The 23,538-nt window shown below is 41.0% G+C and overlaps 1 protein-coding gene across 7 annotated transcripts in view; it reads right to left on the reverse strand.

The window, feature by feature from the left end:
- Nucleotides 1-23,538, reverse strand: part of KLF12 (Kruppel like factor 12) — a 236,053-nt gene that overhangs the window by 54,725 nt on the left and 157,790 nt on the right. For 6 of the 7 annotated variants that reach the window (XM_032099956.1, XM_032099950.1, XM_032099954.1 and 3 more), the window contains 2 exons: nt 20,507-20,642; nt 8,118-8,177 (listed from right to left, as the gene is read on the reverse strand). In XM_032099956.1, coding sequence (XP_031955847.1) covers nt 8,118-8,177; nt 20,507-20,642 — 196 coding nt within the window. The remainder of the gene's footprint in view (nt 1-8,117; nt 8,178-20,506; nt 20,643-23,538) is intronic. The other variant, XM_032099955.1, reaches the window with a different exon arrangement.

Consider the following 23,538-nt stretch of genomic DNA (forward strand, 5'->3'; position numbering starts at 1 on the left):
TGGGGAGGGGGGCATTAATTATACAGCAAGATGGAGCAGGGCCAGGCAGCCCCTCTGGTGCACTGTCTCCTCCATGCACAGCCTTCTTCCTGCTGCTTTGCAGCTACAAGGATCACCTGTTGGTCTTGGCACTCGCCCAAGCTGGGGCCTAGCGGAAATGACAGAATCAGCTAGAAATGAGAGCCAGCTCCTATTCCAGCAACCCAAGTGAGGGAAATACAAAAACAGATGATGGCAACGTGATCTAGCTGCTGCACGTGAGAGCCAAGAGAGGGCGGGGCAGAGGGGACAGATAAAAAAGGGGTGAATGCTGGACAAAAACCCCTAAACAAATGAAAAAAACAGAAAACCTCCAAAACCGATAAAAGGAAGCTTTTTTCCTGCTGTTGCTCTCTTTTCATATTCAGCACAGCAAAAACATTAGGAGAGTCTCTTTCCATCTGAATACCTGCCAATAGGGAAAACTAACAATCTTGTTCCTGCTCCTGCTGGAGATGTCAGCTGTTTCCATCTCCCACGTGAGAGATGCCAAAGGGATATTCAGGTACATAGCAGAAACAACCTGCCTTTTTCAGGCCAGCTCCTCTCTGTACTGCATGGCGACACACAAGCTGTTCCAAGAGCTGTGTCAGGCAACAGTGCTCAGCATGACTTTTTACTTGATGTTTGGACAAGTTGCAATGTTGTGTCACAGAAAGATTGAACACCACTTGCCTCTCATTTTGGTCTTCTGGGCAGAAAAAGCAGGTAAGTAATCCAACAGAAAAGGTAACCATCACTAACTATTTAAAAGAGAGAAATGCTGTCTCTGATAAAAATATAAGCTTATTGCAAACTGCATTTCCATATGTAACTAGTTTCATACATGCCCTTGGAATCCGTATTTACTCAAAGCAGTAAACATCCTAGCATCCAAAACCTCTCATCGAATTTCTCTGAACCCCTGAATTGAGCGACACCACAAATATATACTCTCTCACAAATATATACTCTCTCCAACCTTAACAGGCTTTAAAAGAACTTGTAACTTTTTTTTTACCCAGTAATTTTTAGAAACTGTAACAATAAAAGCAGGAAAAACCTAATTCTTAAAAGGAAGTATTTTCCTCTCCAAGAGCAATGGAATGGGTCCCCAGAGCTTCCTTCTTCCTGAGAAAACACTCCATGAATAATCAATGTACAGTCCAATTCCTCAACAAGTACCAAGCCTTCAAACACACCCAGCATTCAGCAGTCTCAGTGACTCTGGCCTTTAAACTGTAACACTCTTTGCCTTTCTCTTCCTAGTTTCCCAAACATTCTTTATTCTGTTCTTTCTAGCAACTGGGTAGGTAAGCAGAAGCAAAATTCGAGCAGTGGGAGCAAGCTGGGGCTAATTTGCACCTTATGAATTATTCAGGCCCTCCTGATTCCTGCACCTGCACCGAGGCAGGAAGCTTGCGAGGAACAGTCATTACTCTTCTCTTGGGTTTACACAAGCTTGGTTACTGCTCAGACACTTTGTTCTGTAACCAAGGGCTTCAGGTCTTGTAATAAGCAATAGAAATGGGAGGAAAAAAAATAACTGCACGTTGTCAGTCGTCCCCCCCCCCCCCCCCCCCCCCCGCCTCAAACCTAGGATAATCATTCAACCCCATTCTGAGACAAATGAATTGTAAGGTGTATCGGACTGATGCTGAATTTATCTTACATATGCTAATCCAGATCAGAGCATCAGGAGAGAAAGAGCAAATGAGTGCTTGAGCTGGTCTTGTCAGACATTTACTCAGCTGCATTAAATTGCACATTTAAACTTCTCCCTAGCTCAGTAGGGAGAATTTCACCTGCATCGAGTATTTCACATGCTAACCTGATCATTAAGGCATCCTTCTCCACAGATATACCACAAATAAATTTTTTGCCTGGCATTCTGGCTGACAAAAGGGGTGCTAACAGTTTAATACTATTGGAAAAGCCTATATTGTGCTTGCAACAGGGTGGATTTAACAAGCAAATAGTTCTTTTTCACCTCCATCTACTATTATCTTGGTAAACAGAATGTGACACCTAACTGCAATTCCAGATACAACCCATGAATCTAGACAGCCATTAGGAACATTTGCAGAGAGCAGATACAAACCAATTAGCACTATGAACATTTTAAGGTAATGATATGTTTTTGAGCTAATATGCCAAGGCAAACAGATCTAGAAGTATTATGCAAATTCAAAGCAGCAAACACCATCTTTATTGTATCTCATGTCCGCAGCTGCACTGAGTATCTTTAGGTCTTGTCCTTTATTAACATTGCTGTTACCAACAAATTCTCCAGTTAAAAGATCGTCTCATTAATCCCAAGAAGCTAAGCATCATGCTTTGATTGATTCAGTAAAACAGATCTGTGGTAACTGATAATGAAACCTCTTTAATCCCCTCTTCCAAAAAAAACCGAGTCAAACACGAGTGTTAAGCATTTAGAAAGGTACAGTCAATCCTTATCAAATTTTTGCTTTTCTTCTTTCTATGCCTAAAGAAGTTAATGCGTTTTCCTATCAATGCTGGATGCGTGATTGGTGCTGTGCTTCTCTTATCACATTCCTATCCAATAATAGGTACTCTGGCTTTTTTTTTTAAGGTATTTTAATCGAGCATGTAAACACGTTTTATTCTTTGATGCTCTTTCATTCAGCATCATTAATCCCCAGCATGAAATCAATAGACTTAAAACATTTAATCACGTCAAAACGCAACATACAAATCCACAAATGACTTCAGTTCATCACACACACTGAATAGCTTGCAAATTGGAAACTATGCCTTCTTTTTGCCTTGGGAATCAGCAAACCCTAAGCTAGTCTTCCATTGAAGGAAACACATCCTTTCTCCAAGAATCTGCCATTGGGGAAAAAAAAAAAAGTTGATAAACAAAACATGGGATTTTCTCTTTGCTCTGTCATCTTTTTTCAACCCTTTCAGTCTCACTGGCCTTATGAGAAACACTTGTTTTACTGCAATCTCTTGACAGTATGCACGTTTAAAAAAAGTTTAAAAACAATTACAGTAACTGGGTTACAGAATGTACTGGAGGTGCAAAAGAGGGGAAAAACATCTTTGTGGTTGTTTATTTTCCCTTTTTAACAGCACACATTGTTTCTCTGCTTGAATAGAATGCATAAGGGACAACAATCATCGGCACTTAAATAAAAAAAAAAAATAGAAAAAAGAGAATTAGCTCAACCTTATAAATGAATATGATTTCCAAGGCTCCTAGGACACAGAAAGTGACAAGAATCTCTTTGATGGGGCAAACGTTGCGGCTGAGATGAAAAAATTAAGAACAATCAGACCCATCCTTTGACTGGCAAAAGGGCAGAAACAGGTAAACAGGGAAAAGGAATAGTCTAGGTAATGGAAAAACATCTTTATTTCTACTACCTAAAAAGCACTGAAAGCTTATCTGAAAGAAGAAAATACAGTTTGGAAAGTGCTGAGTGTGAAAATGGGCATGCTGAAACCCTGATTTGGGAGACAGACACCCAAAAGCCTGCCTAGGTCCATGACCCCATTCCCACCCATTGTCCCATGACTGGTCCTACCCAACCTCCCACAAACCCATGAGGTCAGGTCCTTCACTGTTAAGCTGGAGCTTCTTTGGGTACCAACCACGAGGCACATGTTCATACATACTCATTCTGGAAGTTGCCCATTTTCCATGTCTGAACTTCCCATAGCCACAGCTGTTTCTGGCCTGGTGTTGCTCCAGGGTGGAGGCTACAGTCCCAGTCCTGCCCATGCTCAGGCAAGGATACAGGTTCTTACCCACTCTCCTTCCCCATCCCATGACTTCCGTGTTCCTGTCTATACAGCTGCCCATATTCAGCAAGGGAGATGAGACACTCCACTGCTCCCCTCGTATCTCATTTGATTAGGCCTGCACCAAGGATTCCAATGAAATCAGCTTGTGCTGAGAACCTACACCTCAGGTCTTGCACTCTGTTGACGAGCTAGTTAAGGAAATTCATCTGCAGAAATGGCAAAATTGTTGTTGCTGCTGCCAGCTTGCTTGCCAAAAGACTCATCTCTGCTCCATCATAATCCAGAAAGGGCTACAGAGACTACCTCTGAGGGAAAATGATGCCCTTATTTCCTACTGGTTCCCTGTACAGTCCATAATGATTGATCTGATGTAACTGGGCTGTATTCCCATAGAAGCACTTACGTTCCCTAGGCCATAAGCAACGTATACACCTAAACTAGATGGGTAAGGGCTCCTTTTTGGTTGTTTCTGGGACATGCAATTCCCTCTAGTGACTATAATGAGGAATTCAAGTGCCTTCCTCAGAGGTCAGATCAGCCTGCAAAGCTTAACCTTAACATACAGGTAGAAGATTCTGTTCAGAGTGAAGCAGAAGTGCTACTTGCTCAAGCATTAAAAAAGGTTTATGAGTGTAACAGAGATACCAGTGCCTCCAGTGTAGCACAACATAGTCCCACTCTAGCTGAGAGAGGGAATGAAAATTTCATAGTAGGTATGACTCATCTGAACTTTATTTTAAGTATGCGGAGTGTAAATGACCTCCTGATTTTGCAGGTTTTCCCACTGAAAGTAATGTTTCTACACTGAGCTGCATGAAGGAAAACATGTAGTTTAGGGAACTGCTTCAAATGCTTTCGCTATCCTATATGCATTAATTTTTCATTATCTTATTTATAAAAAAAAAACAAACAACAAAAACCCACAACAAACTAACCAAAAAAGCCCAATAAAAAAACTGAGGTAAAACTAAAATGTGAAATGAGGACATTCCAAATCAGGCAAAGAGAAGATCAAATATTTTCTGCTGGCAGTGCTCTTAATTATTACCAGTAACTTCCTATTTACTATCATCATAATTATTCCTTATCCTGTTCTTTAAAAATGATACAGATTACCTCTGCAAATGTGTGTGGGTTTTTTCTGTTTGACAGATGCTAGATTCACTTTTGGCTGAAAGCAATCAAAGTTTAGACATAAGAAACGTATCTTTTAAAGCCTGTGCTCTGTAGTTAACAAGTTGGTCCTGGAGATGAATTGCAAGCACAGACCTGGGCCTTAACATTCTTACTAACTAATGGGAATGCTAGCAAGTAAAGCAGTGTACTCTGCACTGCAGTGCTTATTTTCTTTTTGAACTGGTGACAAATGACTGCTTCAAATTAGTCTTACAAATGACAGGAATACAACAGAACACTGCCAACGCTCATCTTAGAATAGTGGAGAATCAAAGCAAACTAAGGTGAAAATGGTGTCCGGCAGAGTAATTCAGATCAGGACAGCCATCCAACTCCAAAGCAGCTTGACCTGAATACAGCCCAAGAGGCAGTGCCACAGCTGCCAACTAGACAGTAGCCAAGAAGTTAGCAGAGGTGCAAGCCAAGAAGCCAGCCATGAACCCACGTGCCAATGCAGGAAAGCTATATTCCAGAATCTGGCATCTGGGTCCTCCAGCTGCCAAACATCTCCCATCTCGCTGAGCCTGTGGACAAGGTGTTAAAAAGAAGATCGGGGGAGATTACACAAGAGCAAAAGCAGTACCCTTTGCAAGACATCAAAGATGAAGACGCACATTGTGCCCCTAACACATGAAACTCACACACATTATCACTTTGTCCCCAGTAGATCAGAGGAGGCAGTATGGACAAAACACTCCGCATTTTAGAGCAAATGAACAGTTAGATGCGCATGAACTGAAGCAACAGTCCCATCCTCTGGCCATCCACAGAGGTCGGCACATGCGGATTCATGTGGAATTGGTTTTGGCTAAAACTTACAACTTTTAGTAGATTTCATGAACCCAGTAAGAAAAAAATAGGGAAAAAACCCTACAAAAATGTTTCTTCAAGACTTTGTGATCAACTCTGCTCCTCCAGCATCACAAAGAAATTGAAGTAACAAAGAATGCTTCGGTACATTCTTAAGTGGAATACCATAATTCTGAGTGTAATTTTATGGAAGGATAACTTTCTTTCAATTTAGTGGAAAAAGGTAAGTTTAGTAATACAAAGTTGAAAAAAACCCAGACCTGGGTAAGCATGAAATTTAATTCAAATGAAATATACCCACTCATATAGCTGCATTTAATTGAAGCAGAATTCACTTCTGACAAGCACTTACTGTTCCCAAATTCCAACAGTGCCATACCCCAAGAAGCAGGACCAGCAGTGAGGAAGACTCCTAGAAGTGCCAGCAGTTGTAAGTGCACCATAAGAATTCATACTTTCAAATAATGCACTGACTTTAATTTAATCTCATTGATCTCATTCCCACCTTTCAATCTACAGGCAGGTCCACATGGCCCACATGAGGTTTGACAGATGTGACTTCTTGATCAATCTGGTCCTTTATTTTAAAAAGCCGCAAAAACCCAACAGCTCTCTTCCGAATTTCTGTTTTGATTAGAACCTATTTGCCTTGCCAAATATTACCTTTCAGTCTCATCTCACTCCAGTCAGAGCACACTAACTTTCAGCAGTTTAGAATTGCTGCATGAGATGACTTATGCCATCTTCATCTACATCTAACCATGCATGTTTTTCAGGGGGCCTCATTAACAGGATCTCATATTCATTACTATGGTAAGTGTAAACTCTCCACGTAAATGCATGAGTGACTTTTAAAGCAAAATCCTGACAACATTAAAAAAGAGCAAAAAATGAACAACATAAGCTTCCTTCTTGAAAATGCTTCCTGCAGAATAGAATCCAATACACAGAATACTATAGTTAATTTAATGAAGGCTAAAGAAGCCTGCATTAAAAATTGTATCTGAAATATGCATATATTTTAGAAACACAACATTTTGAGAGACTAGTAGGCTCTTCAGAACAATTTCTGAGGTTGCACTGATCATTCAATCCGAACAAAGAAAATACTAAGGATTTGAAAAAAATAAATGTATCGTTTCAATTTCATAGCCAAGGAAACCTTAAAAGCTTTGTATTAGCTCTAACAGAGAAATTGCTCCTGCTGCTACTTTGAAAATGTTTGAGTAATAAGATCCTGCAAATTTTTAATGTAAATATACCAGTTGCAATGTAATTAACTGCAAATTGGAGATAGGAGTAGACTTGAGGAATGACTTCTGTATTTGACTACTCATTAGCAATTTGAAAGTGTAATTGCTCTTAAAACATGCCTTCTTCCTAATTTTATTATGAAGCTTAGCTGCACTTATAAATGTGAAGAATTTGATTTATTTTGCAACTTATTTGTTTATATTGAATGTGTGAAGTTGTATTTCTTCTGTACTCCACAGAGGGAGGGCACACAGGTCACTAAGAGTAGATGAAGCAGTGAGTTGATGGGTTTACACTTGCCCCATGATAAACACAACTCCAAAGTAATCTTTTGAGAGGCTCACAAAATAAACAATAGAAGAGAGGAGGACATGCAAGCACACTGAGAGTGCACATTTCACTGCACACTATTTTAAAACCCACTAAGGCAACAACAGCAATGAATGCCACAAAACCAGGAACCCTACCAGCTTTGGTACATCCGTCATTTGACATCACTTCTACCTGGGCAAGTGGGCTGAACCTGAGGGCCCTCATGGCATGACAACACTTGCTGCAGCCTCCCAGTCACCCCCGCACTGGATTGGCATTTAAACCCTGCACCCGAAAGCAGGGCATCTACCAGGCACATTACACAGTAAGGTTTTCAAATTTTGCCCTCCTTCAAATAAAAGCAAGGAGATGTTGGCAAAGAGCTCTTCCTACATTTGTGGCTTTGCTTCACGGTAACTGCCAATGACCCATTGTAACACGAGCTACATTGATCCACAGTAACTTCATTACTCAGTTTCAGTAGGCTATTTTGAACATTTTAAACTACATTATCAAACATCAGACAAGATATTTTCTATTCTGATATTTTAAACACCAGGATGTGTTAAAAAAGAAAAAAATGCAGCTTTCCCACCACCCTTTGAGTCCCAAAATAAAAAAAGCAATTGCAATACTCAACTTCAGATCTTGCCTAGCCCCACATATCCCCCAGTCATGACATAAAGAGGGAAAGAAACCTGAAAAGCACTGCTACTAGACTTAATCAATAAAACAGAACATTATATAATACACAATAAAATGCTTCATACCTGGAGTTGAAAAAACGAAAAGGGTTAACAGCTGACCTGGCACAGCCCCACATGCTCTCTCTGGAAATTGAACACAGACAATTAGGAATTTTAAGTTACCCCAAATAATCGAAGGGGACTTAGACAAGCTTGAGGAACTTACTGCAAATAAGTAAGGCACATAGCCTTGGTGTGGAAGGCACTTTAGGATTTTCCCATTCACTCAAAACTCTTCTCAAACTGAATTTGCTCTGTAGACGTCCCAGCTAATGATAAGCAAGTCAATAAGAGCTCTGTGATTAATTTTCATGGGAGCAAAGTCAAAGCTTAAGGGCCCACATGTCACTCAGTGCTAATTCTGGATCATGATGGATCATATTTTCTTATTAAAAAATAATCAGTGACAAAGAGGTAAACTCTAATGAGAATCTACAGCAGGCAGACATTGCATGAAGAGGAAATAGTGTCTGGAGTGAATGTCTGCTCCCAGAATTCTGCTGCAAAAGTAACATTATTCCCAACACAACACTGAAAAACTTAGGCCTTAACATTTTTACTTAGAACTGGGACTCCAGGGAAAATAGACAATCTCCTAAAATATTATTTTGAATAATGAACAACACAAATATGCAGTGCCATAGCTATATAAACTCCTTTGCTGGTTGAGATTTGGACTACGTGAAGTGTTCCTTTTCACTGACAAATTCTGATCTACTGCATGTGCTCAAACAAGAAGCATCATACAGATGGTTTTTGGAAAAAGTTCCACCAAGTTAGGGGAAAAGAAAGAAAAACCTGAGGAAGCCAAGAACATGAATAACCCCCTTTTGTCCTCTCTGTGGTTGAGACCTCAAATGCACTGTGTAAGCAGTCTGAGGCCAATGCCCAAGAAACTAGCAAAAAATATTAGAATAACAATATGAATAATAAAAAAGTTCTAGCACACTAGCAGTTGAATGCATTTGCACTGAAAATGTTTTGGATCTTTTATAATGCTCAACTAAAATAGCCAGGTTGGCATAGTAATTGTTGGAAGTGAAAAAGAAATTTTCAGAACAACTTTGCTTGATTTATATAATTGCATTTTCCACTGGCCCTTGGAAACCTACAAATAATCTATTTTCTCTCAAAATTTTGCACTGCATACTTTGAACCTGTCACATTTCCTTGCTTCAAGTGTGCAGTAATTATTGGCTTTTCTATACTGTTTTTGCCATTTGTTAGACACTAAATTTCCAATCATGACAGAAATATGCTATGCAGATGACAAAATGACGTGAAGAATTTTTGAAGTCTAGGCTATCAGCTCTATCACTGCCTGACACTGTTTTGGTTTTTTGCACACTCTTTTTTCACTCTCCATGTAGAGTGTTTTTCTTCTCAGAAATACATATCAGGTACTTGTCCCGCAGTATCAAATAGGTTCAGATTTTATTTTACAACTGTGTCAGTACCTAATCAAAGAGCACTGGGACAAAATCTCCCCTGCCCCATTAGCCCTCAACTGAAAGCAATATGCACTGGAAAAATGGTTACTGGTAAACCATTAACACCGACGGTTCTCTTCCGTGTCAATTAATTTGCAATCATCTCCGTGTCTTATTGGAAAATCATTTATTCCCACAAGTGATATAAACAGCAATACACTACCCAGAAGTCATAACTCTAAATTTTGTACACTCCTTTTCATAAAGTTCCCTTTTGAACAACTAAGTAATATGGCAGACCAAAATACAGTTGTTGAGGTTAAGTATTTGCATGCTGAATTTTTTACAGTGTGAAATTTAACAGACAACTAAAACTCTGTTTAGAATCTACAGTATCCAGGCACTGAAGCAAAAGACACCCAAGGCATCATCCAACCAATCTCACTGACACCTAGAACCTACTATGCTACTCTCTGTTTGGCATGAAAGCCAAGGGGCTGTGGCCTCCCACCCAGCCTCTTCTCCAACCCAGAAATCATGGAGAGAAATACCTAACCCTTGCCTCTGGAGCTTGAAGCTTACCTGTGCTATGAAAATGTCTAAAACACACCTCAGACCATGCAATTGGCATAAAAGGGATCTGTAACAGTCACTTCCTAATCCAAAATATAAGTGCAGAAAAAAGAAAATGACCACTCCTGGGTATCTTTTGCATACAAATGTAAGTATCTGGCTTCCTGAGGTAGTGCTCTAACCACTAGGCTTTTATGCCATAGGTGGGTGGCTGCACCACTGCTGCTGCTGCCTATCACATTTTTAAACAGAGAGATGGCCAGTGGGAAGAGGATAGCATGCTCTGGGTGTTACAACAGGTAGAAATAGGTAAGCTCAGAACCTGATCTCTTCATTTCCGCAACGGAAAGTTGGGAACGTGAGCTGTTCTTTTTTTTCCGAACTATTTTAATGAACTACTACAGTTCAGAAGCCCAAGCTCCAAAGAGAGCAGAGACAAGTCACAACCAAGTACCCACCCAGGATATAAGCAGAGACAGCTCTAGGAAGCTGATTGCTCTGCCTGTTGAACTTCAAAGCCTTTAACTCTTTGTTGACTATATTGTGGGAGTGTTAATACCTTGTGCAGGTGCTCTGACACACTGCTGGAGCCAATCACCTATTTCAGAACCTCACACCACCTCCACCAGACCTCCCCCAAAGCAGAAAATCTGCATCTTGTCTCAACTGCCCGTGCTATTGTGGCTCATCTTGGTCCTGGGTACGTGCAGTACTTCATGTGTGTTGCAAGCATTTGGGGATAGTGCAACCTCTATGTTGTGCAGTATATTGACAAGGATTACCTGTTACACAACTGCATATACTGTAGTTCCTCTCAAGCAGGAGGAAAACCACATTCTATTATTCTGACTGTGCTTTAGGAATGGCAAAGGATCTCAGAAATGACGTAGTGATACAGACAGCAAGCAGTTCTGAAGTGGAAAAATTTAGTGCAAAGGGAATCAACCTGTTCAGCTTGGCAAGTAATTTTCAGCAAACAATTTATTATACAGCATTACCCTGGTTCTGTGCTTCTGAAATTTTTATGACTGAGATTTTGGTCACTATTTCAGTTCCTCCTGTGAATTTATTTATAAATGGTTTTACTCTTTGGCCCTGACAAGCAACTGATTCCAGAAACAGCAGTGGTCCTCAGTTCTTAAGAGAAACACCATGGTGACTTTTATGTCACCAGACATCTGACAGCATTGTGCATCCCTGATTTATCGTGCATTATCCCAGCATTATGCTAAATATTGTACTTCTCATGCAAATAATTGAGGGACATATTTTGACAAGACTGGGACTGCTGACTTTTAATGAGTACATAAAGTATTTCCTTTACTGCCTGATGTCAGCTTCTGGTCATTCCCAGGTTAATTTATTTTTCAGGCTCTGTTTGCAATGCTGGGCTTTTCAGCCAGCAGCAGATACTGTATACAGGCCTTAGGGTGAGCACTTTCTAGGGCAGTCTCTGGCCCCAGTGCCTGTCAGCCTGCTCCATGCCCCCCCCTAAGCTAGCAACACAGGCTAGACCAGAGAGCTCTGGCTGTTGCAGCCTCCTCTGATCCACCCTGGTCTCTTCCTTATTTTCTGCCTGCCTCAGCTTTCGTATTTCCTTGCACTACTTTATCCTGTGGCAACTCAGGATATCTCACAGGGGTAAATAAAGAAAAGTATGACCAGAACCTCATGCTCGACACATCTTTTGTCACTGCTCTCACGATGGAGGTACAGAATTTGACTCTGAAACCTGTGACTGTCGTTACTTCAGGATTAGATGCTATATCAGCCATCATGCTGCTTTACTCCTTGTTTCAGCCTTCAATTCCTTTATTTTGACTAGAGTAACTTCCTTTGTGTGGTGGCTGTAAGCTGCAAGTATCCTTTCTGTGACGTATTCAAAATAGTAACACTCATGTTCTAGGTCACATACACAAAGACAGTGACACCTCCTTGGCACACAGGCTCAGCACAAAAAAACTCTCTCCATATCCATCATCCAAGAACTTCCATTCACTCCTCTTTCATCTCCAGCCTAAAAAGTACTTGCTGTGAGAAATGAGGTTGTGGTGAAATCACTAGTCAAAGAGGCTGAACTAACAGATGAGAAAACCTACCACAATCTTTTCCCATTATGCAGGAGAAAGGAAAATGGAAAGGAAAAAAAAGTAGGTTTTTTTAAAAATCCCTGTATTTACACGCTCATTCAATTATGCCTTGCCAAACAGCGTTCCCCTCTTAATAGTTTTCTCCTTTATATGCAGTTTACATACCCGTGACCTACACAACTTTTGTGTTCTTGCATGCATTGACCTGAACACTCAGGACAGTATTTCCATAAATCAGTGTAAGCACTGCTACTAAGATTTAATTGTGCTGCATGTGTGTCTGTCACAAAATCACAGGAACTGCCTTATGGAAAAGGTAAGATAAAAACTTATCTAATCGAGATAATGAAACAAGAAGTAATTTTGGCTCAAGTGACAGCAGAGGACAATGCTCTTTCTTTTTCTTATCAGTAAGTCAAAGTAGCAGTTCACCGAGGTAGTTTTATTGTGGCTTTTTCTGGCAGTGTTCTGCTATCCAACCCATAGCTATGAATATTTGCTGTATCTCTAAGTTTCTTAAGGCACAGAGCTCTGCCCTTGCTTTCTGTGCTGATTTAGAAAGAAAAAACATAAAAACGTGAATGACGAATCACTGGGGAAAGAGATGCCAAACAGGTGTATAAACTGCTAACTGGATAGCAGTAATTCATAAGGTTATTTATAATTCATTCTTCGGTGCCATGCTCTTCAAGCAATTACAGAATGCCTGATTCACTATCCATAAAATGCATTTCACATATCTAACAACTAATGACTCAAGCTTCACTCTGGAGCAACACATTTTAGTGGATTAAGCATGGGAGTAAGAGGCAGACGTACCTGATCCCAACTTATTCTCTGCTTTGCCGCATGGCCTTGAGCAAGTCACTAACCTGTGGATAATTATAATATTTGAACACACAGGGGACCTGCACAATTTAATTAGTTAATGTTTCCAAAGCACTCCAAAGATAAAAAATGCTACATGAATGATAATCATACGCTATTGTTTCATGGCATTTTATTCCAAAGCACGTTTGTGTAAACATGTTTAGAAATGTAAAATTCCAGTAGTGGCAAAGTTTGACAACTACCTTGAAACGATTGGCACTTCTTAGACTAAAATTTAAATTAATTAACAAATTTAACTTCTGTTTAAGAAGACATTTATATGTGAATTCAATACAGACACTAAACTGAAGCTGGGAAACAAAATCTTTGAAAGTTTCTGTGGGATAGATAAAAGAAGTGAAAAAGACATACAGAAGGTATCAATGAATGAATACATGTTACAAGTAACTCTTTGACTGTGAGATACTGGTCCCCCAAACTGCCTAAGGGTAGAGTTACTTTTTTTTAGCATCCAGACTTCTGTTAGTTTCAAGACTAATCATTAGACCAAAAAAAGTTAATGGCAAAACTCCTTTGGACTTTAACAGAACCAGGATTCCTTAGTTCTCTGAGCTTATTATGCACTTAATTTAAGTATTTCTCTCAAAACGAAAATATTACGCCTAGCAATGGTGTGGTAAAAGCTCTAGAATCACCTATTCAACAATCATGGAAACTTATTCTTAGAGAGGAGACAGGAAGACATGGTTTTGTGTAGATCAAGCTAAAAACACTCTTATTTTCAAATTAGTTTTCTTCAGGGAACAATTTGACAATACTCCTGTCTCCTGATACACTTCCATTTAAGCAATACAGTCCTTTCAAAGCAGGCAGTGATGTTAATTTCTCTGTAGAAGCTGTTTTTGACTTAGTTGCCATTTAACTAGCCCTTGTTTCTAATGATCATTGGCTGATGGGAAATCTGTTATCCTGACAAAAGGCCCTAGGACATATAGCAGAAAATTTTCAAACCAAAAATCCTAGTGCATGCACAGGATGCCATCCTTTGATTTTACTGCCTGTCAGGTTACTGAACTTTTCTTTTGTCAAATATCACATATTAAAAAAAACAAAACCTTTTTAGAATAATACGAGTTTACTGGATTATTGAAATCCAAGGTTCAAACTTACTGCCTAAAGAGCAATTCCCAAAAGTATACAGGTCTTTCAAGCTCTTGAAGTAGAAGTCCTTAATACAGCTTTACGCCCATTCATTTTTATATACAAACAGATGTTTCTGAGAATTCAGATTCTGCTAGCACGAACTTCATAAAATGCCATATAAGCACAATGTAGAAGAAGTCAACACTTCTTCAGCAAGCTGTCTGAACTGCAAGTAGGGAGTGCACGCAGGCAGGAGAAATCACACCTGTAGTAGCTGCAGCGGGCCAAAGTTTAGATGTACTAGTTCAGCTTCTTCTCAAGTCACAGATTGCCACCATAGCCTTAGAAAATAACACAGAGGGGGTTTTCTCATTTATAACTTCAGCAGTGTTAAGTTTTATCACTCTCCCTAAACCACTTGTCCGGGTTTCTTTACAGCTGCTGGGGAAGACAGATACCTTTTGAAAGGCAGATGATCATAACTGGTAAGATGATTGGACCTAGAAGCATCTCTCCACTAAAGAAATACAAAAAACCTGAGCCTAACTTCTAGACTGCATTGTGAGAGATGAACTTTGCTGCAAGGTTATGTCCAAACCGGACAGTCCAGCAGTGCCCAAAGGTTGCCTAAGGTAGCTGAGACACAGCACACTCCGCAGTGCCCTTGGGTCAGTAGCCAACTTCCATCCCAGCAACACTTTCACTGCAGAAACCTGTTCTTTTCTGACACAGGATACTTATTTGAGACTGCTGACAAAAATAAAACAAAACTAGAACAGAAACATCCCTGAAATAACGCCACAGTGGGGGCACCAACCATAATACAGATGCCTTGCAGGGCTCCATGTCACCAGTGTCTTTTGCTTACGTATCTGCATAAATGCCTCCCATTGTTTAGCAAGTCAGTTCAGTTTGTAGAACTCTGGAGGAGGCCAAGGAGAAGCCTCACCATGTTACAGCCTGTGGGGAGGTCAGAGGCCCATAGACAGTTCTTTCTGAGTGTGTGGTCCAATTTCCCTCCAACTGCAGCAACTATGAAACCTTCTCTAAAGTCTTGCTGCAGTGGAAAAATGCATCCCAGACTTGGGTATTCTTCAGAGACAAGTAAAATTGAAATTGATATAGTCCCACAATTTCACTTTAAACCAATTAGCGTTCTCCAGTGAAAAAAAAAACCTTTATTGAGGAATTCTGGATGAGTACTAGCCAATTCTCCATCTGTAAAATCACCATCCAATTGTGTGCCACTTTTAAAATGAGTACTCCTTCACAGCGGGTAGATGTACCAGAGAAGAGGGAAGCAAAGTTCATACAAGCACTGCCGAAACACCCTCACTTATGTTTCTTGGAGACTTGGGACAAAGTATTTTGTCTGCAAGTGGAAGAAAAAAATGAGGCGGAAGTTAATAATGAATAGCACAATAGTAGTAATGATTGCAACTGAAGCAGGAAAACAAACTATACCAGTGCAGAAAATTAATGGTTGATGGAAACAAAGATACAAACTTCATAAGAAATAAAAATAAACCACAGAAGTTGATTTACAGTGAAGAGGAGGGAGAAAAAAAGAAATCTACAGAAAAAAAAATCAGACTTGAAAAGCATGTACTAATTTAAGAGAGCACATTGGTATGGTGGCTTTGCTGTCTGTCTGTTGTGGAATTTCTTTTTTGCTAGGGCTGTATCCAAAACTAACTCCTATTGTACTGCAGGAATAGATGCCAGAGAATTTAAAAATAAAGTAAGATGATCACATGAGCATCAATATATCAATCACATAAAGTAGCCAAAGAGAACAGGGGTTGGGTGCCTAACCTCATTTTCATACAAGCACTCCCAGGCACCCAGCTCAGCACAAAGAGGAGTTCATGTTAAAGGTCACAAAAGTCACATACAAATGACAAATCTCATCTCTCTCTGAATTAACTGCAGCTATAACTACGAGTAGACAGGATTTCCTTTCTGAAATTTCTGTCACTCCCTTACTCCAGAAAAACAATACACTATCTGAAGCATCGTCAGTTTATATGCACAGTTCCTCTTTTCCTTGACATTTGAAAGAAAAAATGGTTCCATCAAAGGCGTTTCCTCCACCTACAACACCTAAGGAGAAAAAAAAGTCAAGAGAGAAAGAGGAATTTCTGCATCTTTGGATTTTTACCAACATACTGGCCAAAAGTTCATGCTAAAAATTACCCTCTGCCTCTCCTGCTTCTGCCCTCAGTCTCTGCAAGTAGGAGATCTTAAGTTATGCATATTCAGGGAGGAAGAGCTGCATGCTGTAAAATAACGTATTTTACCACACAAGTGTGCAGGAAATAAGGAGATGAATGTTCTGTTCAGGGTTTGCATTACTATGTACTATGGGGATGGCTCCTGAGGCCTGCTGCATCTGCTCTGCCTAGGGATGGAAAGGCTGCCAGGCTGAGGGAACAGCATGTTGCCGCTGTGAGGGACCCTAAGAAAGTTTTACTGGTCTTCTGGGGTTGACTAATGCCTTCTCCTCCCTTGGCTTCATGAAGATTTCTGGAGTGTATTTGAGATTTGGCCCGGAATATATGATGCCATTTTTGCTGTGTAATAAGCATCAATGGTGTCAGGCATACAGAAGCAAATCTGCTCTTTGTTAGATGTTACATGTCAAAATGAGTTTGTAAAACACACCACAGAAAGGATGAAATGCTGCTTACAATGCAAAGCCCACTGAAATCTACATAATGCTGCAATATTTATTATCAGACAGAGCATATTATCTGAGATTAATAAATTATTCTTAGTCCATATTTTGTAAGGCAGAGCAACTGCCATAAAGCAGCACTGTCACAGGAAGAAATTTCACCAAAGTACCCTGCTTGAAATAATGACTTTATTTATCTATAACTTTACATTATTGATAGGGTTTGTTGAACTGAAGGAGGACTATGAAGTCATTCCAAAAGAACTACTGAGAAAGAAGTCTGGAAGCTCAGCCAACATAATGCTTGCAGCAAGAAAGTAATTTCCCTAAGAAAAAATAGTCATACTTGGTCACTTTACAAATATACAGGCAAATTACATTCTGTTTGTGTAAATAAGAACTAATGCCAAACACGTGGCTCTTAGTGTTTCATTATCACAATTTTTATTCCTAAGAATTTTGTTCTTGTAAGACCACAGTGGACCTGAAACAAAGCAGCAACATAGGTGGATGCTATCCAGTTTAAGAGCACATGAAAAGCAAAGCTTTCAGATAGGCATTCCAAACTGTCCTGTGACCCAGCTGTGTAAGCATCATTCCCAAAACAACAAGCTTAAAAATGGCTGTATTAAAACAACAGTTTCTCCCCAAAAACTGATCAGCTGATTTCCTTGTGATTAACACCTGGCAGACTGAGATGCAAGGGAAGATGTGGGAGCATTCACTAGGATCCTGTCACTCCCAGCTTCTGGCACAGTGGCTCCCCAATCAGGCGCTGTGGATTGCCGTAGCCTCACCTCACACCAGGGATCTGCAGTGCTGACGTGCGTCCCAGGCAGCTGTCTGCACTGCCTGAGGGCAACAGAGAGGAACAGGAGCTCACAGGCTGGAGTCTCTCTCTCTGTCCCTAAATTAAATTGAATGTGCCAACTGCTACCCGGCCAGTGTGCAGGGAGTGAGGTAACTGCCATGGATACAGACGCCCACACAAGCAAGATGAATCCTGAGCCCCACAGACAGCACACAGGGAAAGGCAGGAGGCAAGGAAAGGCAAGGCACTGAGGCAATCCCTCACAGCCCCACACACTGTGTGAGGGGCTGTACAGGATCAACCCAAAGCAAATGTCCACCACCAGATACTGAAATCCCCAGAGTATGAACCCCCTTACTGCTCTCGGAGAATAGTTGACAGTAGGCAAATACATATATATGTATATATACATTAATAAACCTTATGCAGAATAATTTAAAACATGTCTGAAAAACAACCAGAAGAAGGTCAACTGTTGTCTTGCACCTGCTACCAAGCATCTACAAACTTGGCCTGGTATTGTGCTGAACAAAGACAAGACTGTACAACACCAATCACTACTGAAGAAAAGGATGCTGCCATTGCTTTGGAAGTACTGTGGTGTACTTCACAGCCACTCTATGCAAGAAGTTATTTTTCGGGCAACTCTTCACCAGAAAGAGCTTACAAGCTCACTTAGAAAAGAACACACTCTGTGGGACAGTCGTCCAGACTCGAGGGCCAGCCTGCCTCCCTCAGGCACGAAGCTTTGACCTATGATTTACTGACTACTGAAGCAGTCTTTATGCGTGTCCCTATGCTGCCTGGTTATTCAGCAGAACAGTAGGTGCCTTTCCATGTCCTCAGAGGAAATTCCTGTCTGCTAAGTTTAGATGCTTCAATTGAGCACACAGGATCTCCCGTTGGAAGGCTTCAGAGGCACTTTCCTCTCTGCAACAAGGGCATGTACAATGAGAGCTTCTTTTTCAATGGAATGAGAGCACTTTTTCAGTGCTTTGCTAAACATCTAACATTAAGGTACATATTAGATGCCTAAAATCAAAATAGAGCCTGACTGTAGGGCACAATATTGCAGACCAAGTAAGAAATAGATTGAGTGAAGTCGGCATGAAGTGCCAACATTCCTTTTCAACTCAGCAGCTGTATGTGTGGTGTCTGTGACCGTGAATGAAGTAAAGATGACAAATTGCAGATCACAGTCAAATTAGATTTTCCTAATGGGGCTTTTGAAATAAACTAACATATTACTGTTTAAATAAAACCTGTAACAAGAATGAGTTGATGTTATATTATTAAATTTCTTAATTTAATTCTTGAGCTCCAGAGCCAGCCAAGTAATACTCAACATATTTACCTTCACAAACTGTGGAATGCACTGTACAAAAGCTAAAAAAAGCTTTCTGTGGTTTGACCAATTTTCTAAGCGTTCAAGCAGTATCCATCACAGAGAACAGTATCTGCCTGCCTAGTCATGTATTAGAATTATTTGCTTGTGCTCCATAGCTCCTTTTTTCAGTAATTAGACAAACCATTTAGCACAAAATCATGACATGTTATTTTTCTGGCTTATTATATGTGCTATAAATTGAGAAAAAAAATACTTAGCACTTCAGGGCCTGGTGGTGTGACTAGAAAATTGAAAATACATATGGGATCTGTCCATCAAGCCTCACTGGTGAAGAAACCTTCCCCTCCTTTATCACAATAGAAAAGGAGCCTGCTAATCACAGAACCTTGCCTTGCCCATAAAGACCTCTCTCTCTGCTTAAGGAAAGTATCGATTTGAGGTTCACAATTACTGTGCTTGGCCAGAAGATGAGCTAGTACATGTCTGGTAAAAAGGCCAAAAAAAAAAAAAAACCAAAAAACCAAAGGCTGTCCCTCCCCAAACATGGCTTAGAAACGTCAGCTCTTTTAGGTTTTGATGTCCAGGAAAACAAAGCAAAACATTTTTAGATACCATATTAAGACATGTAAAATGCATCTATAATAATTTATACAATAGCAATGTCTAACGGCCTTTATTATACCCATTCTTATTTAGTAATGTCCACAATGTCCATATTTTGAACCTCTCAGATAAAGTAACGTGTTCTGTGGGTCTAGCACAGGCTTCAGTGCCTGGAGGCTCTAGTTCTATTTCCAGCTCTGCTTCAGACCTACAGGGTGACCTTTACGCATAACCTCATTCTCCTCACCTATAAATGGGGATATTAATACTTATTTACCTCACAGTTGGTTCCCTTCCAGCTGCTACGGTGACTGAACAAGCTCATGCATCTAGAGAATTACTAATGTTCATGATAAACTGTTTCTTTCTTTTCAAACAAGCAGTGCAGGCACTAAATTAAGAAATTATTTGTCCGCCCAGTTAGCAAAAGTACACAGAAAAATAACAGCAATGGAAAAACTGTTCAAAGCCCCTCAGTAATTTCCTTCCAAAGACACTGTCCTTCAGGAGAAATGTTTCTAACTCCTATCTGACAGCAACTAGAATCAACTTCCTGATGCTGCTTTCAGTCAAGAAAAAAATACATGTTTTTGAGTGGCAATCCAACCCGGTCTCCCTTTGGAGAAGATATAAAACCCCTCCAAGCTTTCCAAGTAAAAAAAGGGGAAGAAACAATTTCAGTTTGAAACTCGACCTAATAATGAGGGCAGAGAGAAGGAAGGAAAAAGAGAATGAGAAAGAGACAAGAGATACAGTCATCTGTTCCTAAAGGGAACCAAGGTCCACGGAAGAGGTGCTGGCAGGTATGCAACCCGCGAGCAGGAGGACACCCCTGCAGCACCAGCACCTCCGTCAGCCTGGGAACACCTCAGCAACACTCATCTTGCTCTGGGAATGTGATACTTACTCTTGTACTGCTCTGGCTATGGAGAGCGCTGTAGATCCAGTTTCATTAACGCTATCTAAGGTCACATTTGGCAGGTCGTCATCATCACTGTCACTTTTAATTTGTCTGGGAGATAGGCCTCGGGGGTCCATTTGTGCTGGAAAGAGACATATAATGGATTAATATGAGCGTGCTGAAATTAATCTTGTCCCAGAACAACAACAGGGCGCACAAAACATCCGCCTGCTCTGGCTGGAGAGCAGCGCTTGTGCTGAGCTTCCTAAATCGGCTCATAGGTGGGCAAAGCCACCCAGTGGGGCCACAGCTGGATGTGAGCACTTCCAGGGGCATGCAGGTCTGCGAATTCACAGAGGCTACACCAGTGCACTCAGCGGTACCAAAATACAACTGCACATACCAGATCCAACAAAAGCCCAGTTTACCCTCAAGTAACTTATGTTGCCTGACTTCAGAAAGCAAAGGGAAAGGGTTACATCTGCTCTGTAAAACACAGAATGCTCAAGGGTACATTTGACAGCAAAATCTCAGGAGCAATCTTTGATTCTGATTGTTCACTATGAGGTATCAGGATGGAACCCATGTCATTCCTCTCAACTAAAATTTAGGCATCTAAAACCCCAGTCACTTGATTTCGGACGCAATTCAACACCACTGTCACCCTCTGAAGGATTCTTCACTCCACATTACACGTAACCTCACACAATCAATGTTGATGTGACCAGCGTCGGGGGGACTAACAAATTTTTTTGAAAAGTCACATAGTTTCGGGTCTTACTAAAATGAAGATCAGGAACTGCAGGATTGTTTTACCTGTGCACAGCTTACAGTATCCATACTGCATGGCAATGGAGCAAGTGCCCAGGTGCTGGCAGGGACAGCTGCAGGGACTTCTATGAGGAGCATCCAGGGCTGCCCCATGCTGGACACAGATGGTTCCATTCGCTCCAGCCGACCCACTGCAGGGCACAGCTGAGCACTGCAGACAGTGAGGGCGTCTCAGGGAAAACAGGCTTAAAAGAAAAGGCAAAACAACTGGCCAAGAGAGGAGTGAGGGAATAAGTGTGAGAAACACTTTACACTGAGGGTGCTGGAGCATGGGAACAGGCTGCACAGGGAGATTGTGGAGCCTCCCTCTCTGGAGACATTCAAAACCCTCCTGGACGTGTTCCTGTGTAACCTGCTCTAGGTGACCCTGCCTTGGCAAGGGGGTTGGACTGGTTGATCTCCAGAAGTCCCTTCCAACAGTAACAATTCTGTGATCCTGTGAAACAGCTCTGCAGACACCAGTGTACGAGGAGATGGAGGGGAGAAGGTTCTTCATAATGGGGCAGTCCCTGGAGGAGACAGACTGTCCTGATGGGAACTACTATCTACAGGGAACCCACAATGGAGCAAGGGAACAGTGTGAGGAGAAAGAGCAGCAGAGGAACCATTATGGACTAACCACAGCCCCAGTCCCCATCCCCCCAGGATGGGAGAGGGAGAAGAGCTGGGAATCAAGCAGTAAAGTTGAGTCCTGGAAAAGAGGGCTGGGGATGGTGGTTCTCACCATCCTAATCTACTTTAATTAGCAATAAATTACTTTTCCCCACACTGAGTCCTATTTGTCTGTAAAGGTAATTGGTAAGTGATCTCCCCGCCTTTATCTTGACCCCTGAGCTCTTGCAGTCTATCTTTCCCCCTGTTCTGTGGAGGAGGAGTGAGAGCAGCTGGGTGTGCACCTGGCAGACGGCCAGGTCTACCCACCAGAGCTAGGTCTTCTGCCAAAAAGAGACAAGAAAGGAGAGGAGATCAGAAAGGCCTGTGACCTGCCTTCCTTATATGCTGGCTGCTGCTCTCCAAGGGAAAAAAGCACAACTTAGCAGGGTAGGGGGAGGGAACCAAGAGATGGGCACAGAGGGGAAACATGGAGCACAAGTGTGACTTGGGATAGTGCTGCAGTTGGTTAGCTTGTGCTCTCCTGTGCTGCACTGTCAGAGACAGGACACTTTCCTCTGGCTCTTGTAACATGATTTTTGAGAAAGGTATAAATTCCGACTCAACTTTGGCTAACCACAGACCTGGACAATGAGCATCACAGGCACCCTTTACAGATCATGAATGGTTCAGTAGGCCCACAGCTAGGGAGCAGCTCCAAAAGTTATAGCTAAATCTGCCATTATGCCATCTTTCTTATGTTACAGTGTTCACCGACTAGAAAAGGGACTAGAAAAGTTACAGTGAGAAATGGGAGGGCTGCAGATACTTCAGGAGCTGTGCAGCCGTAACTAGCACTTATGAATAGCTCGGCTCTTGAAAAGAAATCACTCCACAAATGAATGATGAATCTAGGGAAAGTTGGTCTTAAATTTTAATTTATGTCTTAGCTGCAAACCACCTGTGAGTAAAAGAACACTGATTATAAACTAACCTTCAGCTGAGGTTTTCATGTTACAGAATTTTCTAAGGAAAATATTGTTAATATATGTTCAGTAAGCTGATGGAACAACCCCTTCTGGAACCACAGTGCATTTATAGTTGGCCAATACTACTTCCATTAGCTTTCTACAGGCACAGGTTAGGTGCCTCAGTAATGCTGGCTACATTTGGACTGCTTATTATTTCTTCATGTATGGTAAACACCTTTTGCTTAACAAAGCAAAGGCTGTTGACGGCAAACCACGGCTAACATGAGACAAACAAAACAACTTAGAACTTGTTCAAAACATTTAATTATTTTAGGCAGAATGAGCACCATTCTGACTGCACTTCTTAAAATCACAACTTACACATGATGGTATTCAATGTGCAACCTCAACCTGAGAACTAGGGATAATCTAGTATCTTACTTAAAAGCAACTGAACCATCTAGTCAGCTCATCTAGTCAGGCACAGAAAACTATCTGGAAAGAAGCACTACTTCTGCTTTGTTGCCTAATGTTCCTTCTTAAAAGAATGACGTTATTACGATGTATTTCAGTAATTCTTGAGTTTTTTCATGGAATCATGGAAAGGCTTAGGTTTGTAGGGACCTTAAAGATCATCTGGTTCCA

The sequence above is a fragment of the Corvus moneduloides genome, chromosome 2 (assembly GCF_009650955.1).
Source record: "Corvus moneduloides isolate bCorMon1 chromosome 2, bCorMon1.pri, whole genome shotgun sequence".
Lineage (NCBI taxonomy): Eukaryota > Metazoa > Chordata > Aves > Passeriformes > Corvidae > Corvus > Corvus moneduloides.